The sequence below is a fragment of the Nanorana parkeri genome, unplaced genomic scaffold (assembly GCF_000935625.1).
Source record: "Nanorana parkeri isolate BGI_ZX_2015 unplaced genomic scaffold, ASM93562v1 scaffold2742, whole genome shotgun sequence".
NCBI lineage: Eukaryota > Metazoa > Chordata > Amphibia > Anura > Dicroglossidae > Nanorana > Nanorana parkeri.
In genome coordinates this window covers 41484-58447 of record NW_017309010.1, presented here as the reverse complement: position 1 = coordinate 58447, position 16964 = coordinate 41484, and the positions used below count along the sequence as shown (strand labels likewise).

Sequence of the window (16964 nt, the reverse complement as noted above, 5' to 3'; positions counted from 1 at the left end):
CAGGGTTTGGAGGTTGGCATAAGCATAAGGTATTATTTTAGATAGAGTAGGGTATGCCAACCACTATTTAGTGAGTTCAGGTTGCACTGGCCTGGTGTTGGTATAATGGTCTGGGTCTATGACTAATTGTTGAATTGTCTCTGAGTAGCTTCAGCGCTGCTAGAGCCTTCCATAAAAGATTTTCCTGTTAACTGTGCTCAGTACAAAGAATTTCCTCCTTCCAAGAACATAACATTTTTTGGCTATTTTGCTTGTTATCTATTCAGTGTGAAGTTAGGAGCTTACTTGTTTTCCTGGTTTGTAATGAATGTCAGCTATGGGGGTTAATGAATGGTTTGGATTCTTAGGCTAGATTACAAGGTGTGTTAAAATGTTGATGGAGCTGTGACCGGTTGTGCATGGTAGCACAACCCGTCTACCCCAACCACCCAACCAACCCGGGTTGTGCATGGATGACAATGGTATTCATTGTCATCCCTAGCATTTTAACCGCCTAAGGCGGGTGGGTATGGGGTGTCTTGGTGGTTGAGTGATAACGCCTTTCCCGCCCACGTCGGATGTCACTGGTTGCCAGAAGCTGGGTGGAATGCCGGCCATCCCAGGTTGTTAAGAGCTGAGCGAGGAGACGTGTATGGCCCTTACGCATCTCCCCACCCTGCTCTTAGCAACCTGGGACACTCTGGCCGGAAAGGGGGTTGCAGGCACACTGCAAACATTGTGCAGAAGAGCGGCCATGCCACTCTGCCTGCCCCCCCCTCCCCCATCGTCGCCCAAAGAGATACCTCATTAAAAGGGTAGTCCTGGTACCATCTGTAATACCCTAGGCATTCACTGTGCACACCCTGTATTAAATGTTTGTAAAATTAAATATTTTATATTCCTAGAAAAAAAATTAAACATTTTAATGTAACTTTGTCTTTTATGTCAGCGGCTCCCTTCTCTATGTATTGCTGTAATTCAGTACATGAGTGTGAACAATTTCATTTAGGTCTGTAAAGCATTTTTTCCTTCTTAAGGACTAAACATCTGGCAAACACTATGGACTGTCCCCGTGAGACCTGCTTCTGGGGCAACCAGGCGTGTAGACTAATCCCGGTGCCTGCGGCACTGCGGCGCTGATCATGGTGAAGACCCAGTAGGATACAACGTAGTGTATAAAGCATATAAATACCTAGAGTGACATTACTATTTGCTGTAGAGGGACCAGACTGATCCTGAGCTGTCTGCTCTATCCGTCCATCCACAAGCAGAGCCGGTGAGTGAGCACATGCATACTTCAATTAGACAACTTAGGTTATGGTGAGGGACCAACAACACCAAAACCGCACATTAAAGTACAGCACCGTTTCCTAAACAAATGGGATTTATATCGCAAATACATGCTAGAAGGGGTTCTGGAGCACCATCCAGAACCCTAGGCTGCCTGCTCCAAGTTTGGGCTACAGAAAACTCCACTCCTTGCCCCATGTTCATAACATAGAAAGGAGTATTTTATAGTCCCTTGAACTGGGCAGTGGACTATAAAACTGGGCAGAGATAACACGTTTTGACCTTGCAGTGCAGGAGAGGCAGAGTGCACAGGAAGTTAGGAGCTTACTAGATTTCTGGCAGGGTCAACAGGTACTTTTTGTGTACTTGCAAAATTTTTGAAGCTGCAGTACACGGGAAATGTGCATGTATTGCACAGATGTACTGTATATCGTTTTTTTAAATCTTGTCCATACATGCACTTTAAGGGACATCATTACTTGTACAGTGCTACAATGCTGTATCCGTTCATTTACAAGCAAAGCCAGTATGTGTATAGTGAAGCTGCACTTTTATAATGAAATTAATGATATGTAAATAACTTCTTCTGTAGTGCTTCAGAGGATGCCCTTTAAGTATTTAAAATAAAAAAGTGCCAAACGTGCATAGAGTGCAATAAAGGTATCATAGCACACTCACAAGTCAGCATGTAAAAAAAACTTGTCTCACCTTTCTACCCTTTAAGAGTCTGCCCCAGGCCCACTTCCATTTGGCAAAACTTAGTGCAACCATGACCCTCCATTTCAATGTATAGGATTCATTGACCCCCTTATGGGCAGAGGCCTTGTACTTTACACGTGTGATTGGCTGCAGTGCAAAGCATCGGAATAGGAATATGTGCTATTGGGACATGTAGTCAGCTTGACAAAACCTGCCACAGACCCCAGGGGAGGGTGATGGGAGTGCTCCAACAGCCATTTAAATAAGTCCATCTACAGGAGCCTTAAAGAAGACAATGCTGTACAGCTCAGACTAAAGGGAAAGCTCCAAATATTCCCAAAATCTACTAGACTATTACCTGAAATCTTTCATTTTTGGCTCTAGTGTGTGTATGAATGTGGTTGCGGTTGGCAGTTTAAAGTGATCCCCCTCCCCCCAAAAAAAAACAAAATAAAGAGATACAGGGGAGGTTTCTAAAACTAGTGATCGCTATGATTGGCTATCACAGTGATCATGTGATTGGGAGTCGGTCATCCTGACTCCTCATTGTTAGCCTGAGACCAGGAGCTGTCGGTGGCAGCTCTTTTTCCGTGTTGGGGGTGCGTGATCAAGCACGTTTCCACCACAAAAACCACTAAGAAAGCCCAACTCTATATATAAGGTGGGAAGGTAATAAGCAGTAGAGCAAAGTCTTCATCATTCCACACTGCCAGGAATATCTGTGTCCCCCCGCTGGGTGGTTCTTCCCACCTCCCCTTTGTCATTATAGGATGTAGAAGCAGGTGGGAGGAATCTTTGAGCTTCTCGTATATACAGTTCAGCTGCAGGCGACTTTTTTTATGATAGATTTATCGCAAGATTGGATTCACTGTCCAATGAGGAGGCTGTAAAATGGAAAAGTGATATATGGAGCTGCAGTAGAAGTGTGTCACCTGCCAGAAATCTGATACTTAGTTAACAGTAGGGATGAGGGTTGGGTTGAGCATGGGTTCAAGGCAAATGCAGTTTAGGGAAACACCTAGAGGTGGCGGATGTGGGAGAGGGTTTGAAGACCTACAGCCAGGTTCAACACTATGATTGGCCCTACTCATTGTGGTTCCATGCTGACCCCCTCTTCTGCTTGATGTCCTGTAAGGTAAGCCTCTAACACCCTTGGTGAGACTTCCATCCCTGTCACTTGAGGCCACAGATGTTGCAGAGGATGAATCTGGAGAATCTTGTGGAGTGGTGGGATGGGTGAAAATGGAAGAATAAGGAGGAGGAGTGCAGGCCTTTTGCTGTCAACTAGTATAATGGAGGTGTTGCTTCTACCAAACACTGTGGTGCAGATTCATGTGTGTCCTCATGCAGGGGGTGGCAGCAAATCACATAGGTGCTATTAGCTTCAGATGTGTGAGAAAGGGGCCATACTGCAGTTCTGTGGACTGTACCTGGGCGTAGAAGTGGCCTACACCCATGGGATAGAGCCATCCAGAGGAACAGGACAGCTGCTCCCTTCAGTATGCAAGCTACCCATGCCCCTAGACAAAATCTTCTCCTTGCAAAGTTAAATAAAAATAAAATATATCACTCCCTCAAAAAAACACTAAAACACTAAACCCCAATCCTATATTTTTATTTTAGTTTACTAATTTGTATTGAGATTGTAGTCCATCCCGGGAGCAAGCTTGAAGCGGTGACTACTTTACAACACCCACTGGGACCATGGGGAACAGACGTAGCCCCCCTCCAGAAGGAAGGACAGTGTCAGCACCAATTCAGAGCTGATTGGAGGATCTACAGCCGAGTGATACACAAATAAGATACATTTTAGTTAATAGTTAAGGTAACAATGTATTTTTAAGATTTAACTCCTGAGTTTAGAGTCACTTTAATTTTTACATTTCCTGAATCTGCTTCATCAGCTTCTTTTCTCTGGCTATAGCAGCCAGATGACTGACAGGTGAATGCGGAAGTGATGTAATACACAGAGGAGTTCTCTTTTAAGTTTTCCCTTTTTTTTAACAGTGTTAAAAATGTCTCATTTGTTTTCTTCTCTTCTTCTAGCAGTTGAACTTTCCGGGTGTGACAATTGATCATCTATGTTGAAGCTACATAGTTACATAGTTACATAGTATTTGAGGTTGAATAAAGACATTAGTCCATCAAGTCCAACCTATTAGGATCTCATTCTAGGAGTACCTGTACCCCTGTATATTACGGTCCCTTAAGAAATCGTCCAAAAGTTTCTTGAAGCAATGTTGAATTCAACAAATTTTTCTACCAACGCCTCACAGGTCGCTTTCCCCGTTCCCCAATACAACTGGAACGTGCGACTGGCAGTGGGCTTCATGATCATCGTTTGCTTTTTCTTCTTTGCCTACTTTGTGGCTGTGACATTAAATGTCTTCCTCAGAATGCCGCAACTACAGGAAAACGCGCGCTATATCCTCTTCGTCCACATGCTCATCAACGACTCGGTGTACTTCGTGTTTGGTTTGATTATGCTGTTTGCCGTCATCGTTAGAGCACCGATCCCTGGGCCGATCTGTTATGCACTGGTCACGCTGTCTTCGGCAACCTTCAAGGCAACGCCATACACCTTGTCCACCATGGCTCTGGAACGGTACGTGGCCATATGCTTCCCTTTACAGCACTACAAGCTCTGCAGCGTCCAGATGGCCAAGGTTGCCATCCTACTCATATGGGTGTTGGGCTCCACCCCGTATATTTGTGAAATCATTGTCGTCCTCAGTACAAGCAGCAATAAGCTTAGTTCGCTTTACGTAATTTGCACGCAGCAAACCGTGATCCTGGTTCCGTTTCAAAATACTCTACGTCTCCTAAGCCTTGTGTTACTGTTTACCATTGTTGGGCTTATCATCATATGTACGTACATCCAGATAGTCATCATAGCCCACAAAATAAGCTCCAGATCATCTTTGGCCTCCAAGGCCAGTAAGACCATAATGCTTCATGCTTTCCAGCTTTGCCTTTGCATGGCCTCCTTGCTTTCTGTGCTGACGGAAACATTTCCTTACAATTTCATTGACTTCTTACCTTTAGTCAATTTCTTTGTCTATACTTGTTTACCGAGATTCCTAAGTCCTGTCATCTATGGACTCCGAGATGAACTGCTGAGGAAATACATTAGACAAGAAGTCCTGAAAAACCTTCATTGCTTCCTAAACAGCAAAAGATGATCAAGGAAGACGCTCCAAAACATTTACAAATCGACTGGTTTTCATCAGTAAAGTGTTTCTGGCCAGTGTAGACCAAACTACACTATATTGCCAAAAGTATTGGGACACCCCTCCAAATCATTGTATTAAGGTGTTCCGTGAAAATGTCCTTGCTACTAAATTTTTGGGGGCGTTTTGTTTCTTTTGGGGCTTCATTTTTATTTTATGCTGTTAGGATCTTTTTTGAGCTAGGGGTGCTCAAAGCGCAGCATATTTTTTTGTTGACAATCTGTTTTGATGGCTGCTTTGTCCCACAAAACTGAGATAAAAGTTTGGTATACACTGGTTAGGCCTATTATCCCAGATTAAAACTGCCCCTTACTGCCCCTTATTAAAAAGGTCAACTGTTTTATTGGCTATGTGCATAATAAGATTGAATAAAATAATAATTTTATTGTAGAGGTGGAATTTGTTTACAAAGAAGGTAACTATATTCACAAGCATGTGTCTTATGAGCTATTTGCTATTACTATTTAATAATAAAATATTTTTTTTTACATGTATGCGTGTTATTTTGCATGTTGTAACTCCTCATTTCCTCCCTTCCCATCCCTGTGACACCCTGTCAACAAGACAGGAAGTGAGGGGAAATTTTCCTAATGGGGACACAATAAACAGTAAAATCCTGCCCCACAATAATCTCTAACCTGGCCATGGCCGGATTTACTCTCCCTGCTGCCTCAAGGCCAGGTTCCGCAATTACTTTTAACCCTGCCGCTTTGCTCACTGCAGTGAGTAGAGACTCGGCACCGCAGGACGGAACCAGAGGAGAGAGGTAAGTGCAGGGGGGAGGGCGGGAGGCTGCACACTGTTTACATTTTTACGGCGACATCGCTGAGATCACATGTAAACGAACGATCGGCTTCCTCACTCTACATTTAGCTCTGCTTGTGCAAAGCAGGACTAAATGTAGAGAGGGCAACTTCCCCACAAGGACACTGCTGCCGCCCCTCTGCGCCCTGCCCTGCCATTTAGGCTAACGGAATGTCATTTAAGTTAACAGCCACTTGTAGTCTCCATTGGGAGTGCTTGTGACAGGGTGACAACGCAGCAGCACAATTTGGAGCCAGGGACTGAGCGCTGACACCCTATAACAGGAAGTGCCTGAACAAAGACCCTATGGCAGGACAGTGGAGTCACAAGGGGGGTGCGACCCGCACCCGGGTGACACCATTGGAGGGGTGACACCAAAATGCCCGACAATATCTGGAGGGAGGAGGTGATCACCAGAGTTTATTTCAATAAAAACTACAAATTTTAAAAAAATTGATCGCTTTGGAAAATACATTAACATGTTACATTTTGTATTATACTTTATTTGTATGTATTGGGTTTACATCTACCATAAGGGCAACGGCTGTTCACATGGACACAGGGGACACCTTACAAACCAATGACAGGCTGCGGCTATATGCTGGTAAAGGTTTATCCGAGCGTATGCATGTGTACAGGTATGGAAGTATGCCCCTGGGCGTATGAGCGTTTATAAACTTATAGTTATTGATTAGTACAGGAAGCCACATGAAACACCTGTGACCCCCGGGTGCAGAAATAGGGCCATTTTTTGGGGGGTGTCTACACCAGTATAAATGAGCCCTAAATGTGGGATTTTAAGAATAAAACAGATCCGGTGTTTCTCTCCCATTTGTCCACTAGATGGCGTCAGCAGACTTCCACAATTCATCATCACTCATACTGAGGAGTGAAAGGGGGGGAAGTGTGACTTCCTCTCTGCAGGAAATCCTCTGACCACCAGAGGAAAGGTCACCAGCACCTCCAGGTCACAGGTCACGTCTGTCAGCAAGCCAAAAGTATTTATTTTCAGGATGGGCAGAAAAAAATGTTTTAAAAAACCTTCTCAATTTCACTGCCGAGTTAACCTGTTATTCCCCAAAGTTCACCAAAGTCCAATAATATCATATATGTGGGATGCCATTTAGGGACCATGCCTGTGGCTGTCAGAGTATTGCAATGCCTCATGGGACTTGCTGAGGTTGCCTACCCCTGATCTACAAATAAAGGGTTCCTATAAAGCAGGTGTAAAACTCCAGCCCTCCAGCTGTGCTTTAATTACAAATCCAACATGCCTCTGCCTCTGGGATTCATGCTTGTAACTGTCAGCCTTGCAACGCCTCATGTGTCTTGCAGTTCCATAACAGCTGGAGTACCCCTGGTCTAATCCTTCCTTGCGCTACCCAAAAATAAAATAAAATTGTCTGGATTTTTATCTTAAAGCCAAACTCTTAAAGCCCCACATGGACCACCCAATTACTTTACTCCCCACTGAAGGCTCCCGCACCGTATGTGCCCAGAGGGGGCCTGGCCATGACACCCATTCATTTATTGAATATCCTCAATCTTCAGGGTTGAGTGACACTGGACATCATTCATCCTGGAAGACTGAGGACATCTTGTGGCCAATAAGTAGTATTGCAGGAGACAGCTCCGGACTAAAGGTGATTATTGCCGCCTGAGCTTTTTTATTTTGGGAGGGAGCTGTTTTAATCAAAAAAATCATAGTGTGGGGGTAAGGGTGGCAGCCAGCAGGAGAGGATATCCTGGGACCTTACATCTCCTTTAACTGGATAGTGCAGCAGCAAGGGTTAAAATGCCTTGTGGTGAGTCAGCCTGCCAATCTTTCGTACAAAGCAGCGGCCCGGCTCTCTGCGATCTGACACACCTATCCTGAACAGTGCAGACTGCTGACAATTTCTTAATGTGGCACGGCTCCACCCACACAGTCGCATCACCCATTCACAAGTCCATTTACAAGATCTGTGAATGGAGACACTACAAGTCCCATCAGGCAGTGGTGTCACAAGGGGGTGCGGGGGTGCAGACCGCACCCGGGTGACACATTGGAGGTGTGACACCAAAATAACTGACAGTCATTTTGGTGTCACCCCCTCTGAAAAGTCGGGCACTCGGTCATGGACCGAGAGCCCGACAGGGTCAGGAGAGAGGAGGGTACCCGGCGGCATACCTCATCCTGCCTGGTGAACGTCCCCTCCTCTGCGACTGGGGTGCCATTAGAAAATAATGGTACCACCAGCACAATCGGCAGTGGTGTGCAATTCTGTGACCGCGCAGTTTCATACGCGATTGCCACGCGGTCACTGATCGCCCTAGTGTGAACCTGGCCTGAAGTTACAATATCAGGATCTCCCCGGGCCTCTGATGTGAAATAATTCATCCTCCATGTGGATTCTGTGCCTCTCTCATGCACTGTACCTCTCAACCAGATATTTCCTGTCATACATTAATTCCCATTATGTCATAGGAGGCGTATGGCGGCCGGTCACAGCTCATCTGAATCCTCCTCAGTGGTGTCACAAGAAGGGGTGCGGGGGTGCGACCCACACCTGGATGACACCATTGGAGGGGTGACACCAAAATGACTGAAAGTCGGGCACTTGGTCATGGAGTGTCAGGAGAGAGGAGGGGACCCGGCGGCATACCTCATCCCGCCAGGTGAACGTCCCCTCCTTTCTCTGCCTGCGTCCATCACCAAGATGGCCACCGGCAGGTGTCAAATAGATGGGTGACATCATCGCGCATGGTGACATCATGCGCATGCGGGATGACGTTGCGGCGGGGTGTCACCCGATCTCTGCTCCGGGTGACACCCACCCTCGGGACGCCTCTGCCATCAGGCATCGCGGCAGAGGGACTTAAAGTTCTCAATGGGTTGTGGTGACATCTCCGCACATGTAGTCCATTGAGCACTTCCTCCCAAAACTGAAAAACCCTACCTGGGTACAGACAGGGGCTGGAGGAACAGTCTGCAGGAGCCAGAGCGTTGCACCCACCAATCACATTCTCAATGCTTTGCAGGCTCCAATGCAAAAATGTAATAAATGCACATTTTTTTATTTTTGGGGGAAAATCTGGACTATGCCTTTAACCCTTGCTGCAGCACCTTCCAGATTGATTTCTGCATCTGCACCCTGGCTGCATTACAGTAATAAATCAGGAGGGTCCAATTGGGCTTTAACATGTTAAAGGTGATGTGAGATTTTAATGGTTAGGTTCAGATCTTTGGTGCTTCAAAACTCGCACCTTGGAGCAGTTTCAAGGAACAAACTGACTTGTGGCATTCCGATGTGAGAGAAAGCGGAGGAAGGGGAATGAATGGGGAGGAAAGGGGAATGAATGGGGCTGATCTCCTCCTCCCCAGCCTGGGCTATCCCACAATTATTAGACTGCTGCTGAGGAGCTGCCAGAACTCAGACCACAGAGAGGAGCTGCCTGCCAGCTTCCACCCAGCACATGGAGATGCTTCATTCTCTCTAATGCAAGCTTGCTGCCTGCTGAGGATCTCCTCATAATTGTGCCCTTTGGTTGCATGGTACGCTTGGTTCTTCCCCATCCAATACAAGGCATCGCTATCTCCTGGTCCAGGATGCAGATCTGTGGCTGTCGCTCTCCCAATGTGGTTTTCCGGGATGGAATATGGACGTGGGTCTTGTTTCTGTGGTTGGGATTGGTAGAGCTCGCCTTAGCGGACATGTACAGCTCCATGGTGAATATTCAGCAGGCTCTGGAGACGGAGAAGGTGTTGATAGAGCACCTGGGGACTTACCTGCAGGAGGAGACCTACCGGCTCAATGACCTGCGCAGGTAAGGTGATGCTTAGACGTCACTGCGATTCCTTTTCTTCATCTTGTGAGGCGTGCGGTTGTGTTGTAAGGGTGAGAGAAGAAACGGGCCAAGAGCTTGCAATCAACTGTGCTGACTCTAATGGAAGTAGCTTCCCTGGGATAGCAAGGAAAGTAGATGGAGCGGAGCTAATTTGCTGAGAACCCGACACCACAGACTCCCGGGGCGGGTTTTTCTGTGCCAAAAATAAGAATGGATGTTTTATCTGGAGAGGTTTCGGCGCCTGGTGGGCTTATCACACAAGAAATTCATTTATCACTAATAATCAATAACTGAGTCTTATCCTCACCATAATCCCTAATCCTTATCCCTATTCCCTAATCCTATTCCCTAATCCTTATCCCTATTCCCTTCCCTATTCCTTATCCCTCATCCTTATCCCTTAAGGGAATAGGGGATGGGTCTTGTTTCTGTGGTTGGGATTGGTAGATTGGTACATGTCTTGCCTTAGCAGACATGTACAGCTCCATGGTGTAGGGATAGGGATAAGGATTAGGGATAGGGATAAGGATTAGCGATAGGGATAAGGATTAGGGATAAGGATTAGGGATAGGATTAGGGATAGCGATAAGGATTCCTATCGCTATCCCTAAGCGGACATGTACAGCTCCATTGGTGTAGGGATAGGGATAAGGATTAGGGATAGGGATAAGGATTAGCGATAGGGATAAGGATTAGGGAGAGCGATAAGGATTAGGCATATGGATAAGGGTTAGGCATAGGGATTAGGGATAAGGATTAGGGATAGGGAATAGTGATAAGGATTGGAGTGGAGGGAGGGTTGGGTGCTACAGACCACAGATCAGTCACCCTGATCGCTTTTACTCATCCTAATCCTTATCCCTATTCCCTATCTCTAAACCTCTCTGTTCACCCAACACCTTCATCCTATCCCATAAACATGACTGAATTCGAGGGATATGTCTAACCATGTAACCTAAAGCTGGCCATCCACCATTATATTTTTTTAAAAGTTTGACTTTCTAATAGTTATTGGGGGCATAATGGGCACAGCAGGTGTACAGACCCGGGAACTCAGCACAGGGATGGGGGGGGGGGAGCTCCTCATAATGTTCGCAGCAGGTGTACAGACCCGAGAACTCAGCACAGGGATGGGGGGGGGGGAGCTCCTCATAATGTTCGCAGCAGGTGTACAGACCCGAGAACTCAGCACAGGGATGGGGGGGGGGGAGCTCCTCATAATGTTCGCAGCAGGTGTACAGACCCGAGAACTCAGCACAGGGATGGGGGGGGGGGAGCTCCTCATAATGTTCGCAGCAGGTGTACAGACCCGAGAACTCAGCACAGGGATGGGGGGGGGGGAGCTCCTCATAATGTTCGCAGCAGGTGTACAGACCCGAGAACTCAGCACAGGGATGGGGGGGGGGGAGCTCCTCATAATGTTCGCAGCAGGTGTACAGACCCGAGAACTCAGCACAGGGATGGGGGGGGGGGAGCTCCTCATAATGTTCGCAGCAGGTGTACAGACCCGAGAACTCAGCACAGGGATGGGGGGGGGGGAGCTCCTCATAATGTTCGCAGCAGGTGTACAGACCCGAGAACTCAGCACAGGGGTGGTGGGAGCCCCTCATAATGGGCACAGCGGGTGTATAGACCCGGGAGCTCAGCACAGGGATCTCACTAAAACAGTCTATGAGAGACGGAATAAACCTTCAAGGGATTTACCTCTTCAGTATCCACCAAATATTGAAATAGCAGTTTTGAACTGACAGACCCTTTAGCCCCCAACAAGAATTTAAACAAAAAATGTGATGATTCATAGTAAGTCATTGCTTCGTAAGCACATCAGTACTTGCTCCACACATACTCTTGCAGCAACAATGTCATGCGGATGGTGAAGAATGGATCCATTTAAAATGTATCTACAGCAAAAAAACAATACAAAAAACAAAGCAGGGAAGGGTTAGAACCTCTGTCAGGTTTTTAAATCTGTTGAAGAATTACCTGAAATCGGTATGTGTAGAATGTTACCTGCAAATCTGCGGTCCCTAGGGTGTCAGCATGGAGTGGCTTAGATGGAAGAGAAAGGAAATGGCTTCATTTGAAGTGGACTGAGCTGAGAGTAAAGAATTGGAAACACCCTTAAAGAGGACCTGTACTGTGAATGTTGTGCCCAAAAAGACAAGCAGAGGGCAATGGACCCGGTCGCCTGTTTTGCCGGCTGTGTCTCTGTAGCTGACTTTTCCCCAACACTGACTTACCATGCCTTGTTCTGTGCTGTGTCTCGGTGTGGAGGCGGCCATCCTGGTATAAGCAGGGCTTTGCTTCCAAATACCAGAGCTGCCCCCCTGATAACTGGTGATCTGATGACTTGTGGGAAAATATCCAGCAGCAGGGCTGGAGGAAGAACACGTCCTCGGAATAAATGAAGCACAAGCAGGGAGATCCTCGCACTTCAGGTACAGCTCCCTCTCCTGAGATCAGCAGTTCTCTCCCGCACCAAAGGTAAGTGAAAAAAAAAACATGCTGATAGGGAGCAGGCCCAGCGCGACAGGGGGTCAGGGGGGGTTGGTTGCGGGGTGGGGGGCGCAAAAATTCAACTTTGCCTGTGTTGGCAAAAGTCCTAGCACCGGCCCTGAGTCAGAGACGGCAGTGCCTTAGATCTCACACTCCAGATATACAGCTTGGAGGCTGTAGGCACAGTCACATACCTGGAAGTGCGCTACTATTTTTTAGGGCACGGCTTACCCACAATTACCATTTCTAGATGCTGCATGTAGCATAGAAGATCTTCACTTCTTCGGTTCAGGTCCACTTTGATCAGCAGGTTGTACATTAACAATGCCTACCGGGAGACGGCTGGTATTGATGTCTTTTAAATAGTAATGGGGAGGGATGAGTAATCAGATTGAGTAATCACAGGAGCAAGGTAGAGTGCCAATCAGAGGGGTTCTGTATCATGTGATCGCTGTGAACTAATCACAGCCATCACAAGTGTAAACGCAGCCTAGGGTTGCCACCTTTTCTTCAAGCGAAAATCCGAACACCCTAGCGACGTGCGGACATTTTTTTCTTGGGAGAATGAATTGCGGCTTATTCATATGTACATAGCACCACCCATTCATATGTAAATATCACAGTCCAGACTATTTTCAGTGGGGGGCCAGTAGCCCCTATCTTAATTTTGGTTGCCCCTGTCTGCCTGACATCTTGTGTCCGGGTTTCTGCTGCCATGAAACCCGAACACAGCATTCAAAACCCGGACTGTCCGGGTGAATGCTGGACAAGTGGCAACCCTACCGCAGCCAGAGTTTACAAACATTCAGTTCACTCACAACAGAGAAAGAGAAGTAAGGGGAGAGATGAATGTTTGTAAACACAGCAGGAAGGATGGTCGCTGTTCAGCGGGCTCGATGCTGATTGGCCGGGAAGCCTGCTTCCCAGCCAATCAACATAAAGCCGGCTTCTCGGTCAATCAGGTAGTCGGGAGGCGGGTCATTACTTGCCGCCCAGCTTCCTGATCGCACTGGAAGCTGGCTCCATGTTCCCCTATGGCACTGCCGGTCAGAGGAAATCTTCCTATGACCAGAAGTTCCCGTATCGAGGAAGGTATTAGAGCGTTTGGGCAAGTACTTGGTATCAGTGAATCCCTAGTCACTAACCACCAATGATTGTGGGATTGTTTTGAAGGGGGTGGGTTTCTCATTTTGTTCTTTAGACTGACTGCATCCATAGCTAGTGGGTTGTATCACATTATACCAGCTTTCTATATATCTCATTAGAATGCTAGAAGATGGTGTAATGGTCCCATAATGTTGTAGAATAAACCCAATGGCTGGGGAGCTGTGGTGTGCACTGGGACCCTGGGAGTGGTTTCTGTATATGATTAGAAATTGGTATATATTGACCTGCGCTCAGAGGCGTTCAGTAGCTTTTGGCAAATACCGCGGATCAAGGATACACAAACACTTCATTTAGTGAGTGAGGCAGACCAGACCTTCGTATCACAGGACACCGGGTCTACAGGACTAGAGAAAGAGCCCCTTTGTCAATAGGCCCAGCACAGCGTCTGGTTTATGCTTCAAATTAATGTGCTGCATCTGTAATGTGTTATATAGACATCATTGAATAGTCAAGAAGGGAGAGCGAGATAGATAGATAGATAGATAGATAGATAGATAGATAGATAGATAGATAGATAGATAGATAGATAGATAGATATGGTTTGATGGATGGACAGAGATATAGACAAATAGACAGACTGATGGATGGAAAGGCAGACAATTACTAATGCTGTTTTATTTTTCTGGGAAATGATTGTATTCAAACTAAGTTTGTAAATCTCTCCTCCCCAAGATCTGTCAGTCAATGATGTCTGATGGTGGCAATAGATGTGAGACCATCGCCTGATCCAGCTGCAACTATAATCTCACGTCTAGTTACACCAGAAAAGCTCCTTTCACACCTCTGTGTTTTTTTCTGCAGTTCAGGCTCTTGGATGGGAGGAGGGGGACTGGTGGAAGGCAGAAGAAAAGAGAATGACATGAGGCAGGGAGATGGCAGTATGGAAGAGACAGGCATTGGGCATAGAAGGCAGTATGGAAGAAACAGGCATGGGGCATAGAAGGCAGTATGGAAGAGACAGGCATTGGGCATAGAAGGCAGTATGGAAGAAACAGGCATGGGGCATAGAATGCAGTATGGAAGAGACAGGCAATGGGCATAGAAGGCAGTATGGAAGAAACAGGCATGTGGCATAGAAGGCAGTAAGCAGGCAGGAGGCAAGTAAGTCAGTATAAAAAGGGCAGGAAGACAGCATGGAAGAGGTAGACAGGAGTCAATGAGAAGGCAGTATGTAAAAGACAAAGTTGAAGCAGGGAAAAGTTAGTATTAACAAGGCAGGGAGAAGGCAGTGGTAAGGCAATTGGGAAGAGATAGGCAGGAGGTAAAGGGAAGGCTGTATGAAATAGGTAGGGAGTAGGCAGAGGGACAGCAATACAGAACAGGGAGAAGATAGTAGAAAAGAGATAAGCCAGAAACAAGCAGAAGGCAGGAAGAAGGCAGCACAGAAGAGACAAATATAGGGCAACCTGGAAGGGACAAGCAGAAGGCAACATGGAAGGGACAAGCAGAAGGCAACACGGAAGGGACAAGCAGAAGGCAACATGGAAGGGACAAGCAGAAGGCAACATGGAAGGGACAAGCAGAAGGCAACATGGAAGGGACAAGCAGAAGGCAGTATGGAAAAGACAAGCAGAAGGCAGGAAGAAGGCAATATGGAAGATGCAAGGATTAGGCAGTATGGAAGTGACAAGCAGAAGGCAGCGAGAAGGCAGTATGGAAGAGACAAGGAGAAGGCAGTATGGAAGAGACAAGGAGAAGGCAGTATGGAAGAGACAAGGAGAAGGCAGTATGGAAGAGACAAGGAGAAGGCAGTATGGAAGAGACAAGCAGAAAGCAGAGAGTCAATATGAAAGAGGACAGGGAAGAGGACATGTGTCTAGGGAGCATTTAGAGGGATGGATCAGAGAGGCATGTAGCAGTCCTAAAATGGAAACCTTAGATTTTACATTCCTGCAATTGACCTGACTTTTAATGCTCTGAAATTTCATCTGGGGGGGGGGGTGTCAGAATACAAACATATGCAGAATCCAGACTTGGCTTTTCCTCTACATGCAGGAAATACAACACAAAGGAAAACTGGCAGCCATCCCTTGAAATAACTGTAACATGGGTTGCACACAATGGAAAGACGGCTCATAAAGTGTTAGAAGTCGGTTAAGAAAGCTTTAATTTGCTGCCATGGGTCAATGAATCAGCTCCTCACAGACAACAAAACTGAACAACTTCTTTCAAAATCCCTTATAAGCCTGACAGATCCATTGCACAATAATAAACAGACGGATCGCTAGGCATGGTGTTCTTCAGAGCAGTTGTTGAAAACATATTTTAACACAAAAGTCAGTCAGCGCCAAGTAGTGATTGCAAAACAATTGTACAGAATCCAGACTGTGGGTGTAAATCCAGAAAACTGTCCAAGTCTATCACTAAAGCTGCAATACCAGAGACCAAATATGGGTAAATTACTTTATCAGAGGGCTCAAATCTGGCACAAATTTCCCAAATGATATATCACCAGAGAGCCATTTGTCAAGGTTGGCCTTCTCGTAGTCAGCAGGAATGATCTATTTGGCAATGTGCACCATAGGCTCAATTTACAAAGCCAACACACCAGAATAAACATCCTTATTTAAAAAAGAGAGGATTGAAGAGGAGGAATAAAGATCCTCGTGCTTGTACAGAGTTGTGTGGATTGAGTATCACAGGCAGATTAGTAAAGTTAAAACAATGTTTTAAGAGAAGAGAACCAGCCAACCGGAACTAGGCTAGAACCTTGGTCTTCACTCATGAAGGGAAATTCTCAATGTAGATATATGGGAGAGCTATCGTTGTTTTGGGAAAAGCTGAATGTCGTGAATGTTCTCTGTGAAGGAAATCTAAACCCAAGAAGAAAAATATATTATATTTCAGATTACCATTCCTTATTGTGAGGTCTGCATTCTTCCCCCTATGTAATGTAAATGAGGAGAGAAAGACATGTTTGAAGTGTAGCTTGGGTGACAACCATGGCTCCCTCCATGAAGTGGAGGAGTGAAGGCCGTGACACACTGGACGTGAAGCAGCGCGGATCGGGGGCGCGCTGCCTTTTCGAGCAGTGTGTCATGTCATTTTCTCCTGGGCACCTCAGCTGGCGAGAGCTCGCGGAGCTGAGCGTGCCGAGATGAAGAATTTCAACTTCAGCCAATCGCCTCGCGCGTATAAACCGGCGCGATGGGATGCGACGTCTGGCTGGTTGTTAAGCACGAGCCGATTGACTGAAGGTGCAGTCAATCATCTGACTGCACTCCGCTCACACACTGCACGCAAAGCTCCGTGCCGGATAGCTATGCTTCGCTCTGCATTGCTTCGCGTGCAGTGTGTCACGGCCTTAAATGTAGCCACCCCGGAACAGAAAGGTGTTATTAGCAGGATTACCAGGTGAAAATAGAAGGGAAAAATGCTTTTAAATGTAAAACTAATGCAGCCACCTCATCTAAGGAATGGTAAGCTGCAGTATATACTGTATGTATATATATATGTATATGTATATATATA

General features: G+C 46.4%; 2 protein-coding genes across 2 annotated transcripts in view; both read left to right on the top strand.

The window, feature by feature from the left end:
- The first annotated feature begins 4205 nt into the window (after positions 1-4205).
- LOC108802241 (olfactory receptor 9A2-like) lies at positions 4206-5150 on the top strand. The gene has a single exon (XM_018574111.1). The coding sequence runs from the start codon at positions 4206-4208 to the stop codon at positions 5148-5150; it is 945 nt and encodes a 314-aa protein (XP_018429613.1).
- Positions 5151-9534: 4384 nt separating this feature from the next.
- P4HA3 (prolyl 4-hydroxylase subunit alpha 3) overlaps positions 9535-16964 on the top strand; it is a gene marked incomplete at its 3' end in the record, with an annotated part of 48726 nt that continues 41296 nt past the window's right edge. Inside the window, exon 1 of the mRNA XM_018574110.1 lies at positions 9535-9809. Within this exon, the coding sequence (XP_018429612.1) occupies positions 9535-9809 (275 nt within the window). The remainder of the gene's footprint in view (positions 9810-16964) is intronic.

Bases quoted from the DNA above. Each gene is read 5' to 3' on its own strand.
- LOC108802241 (XM_018574111.1), top strand. From the start codon at position 4,206: ATGTTGAATTCAACAAATTTTTCTACCAACGCCTCACAGGTCGCTTTC.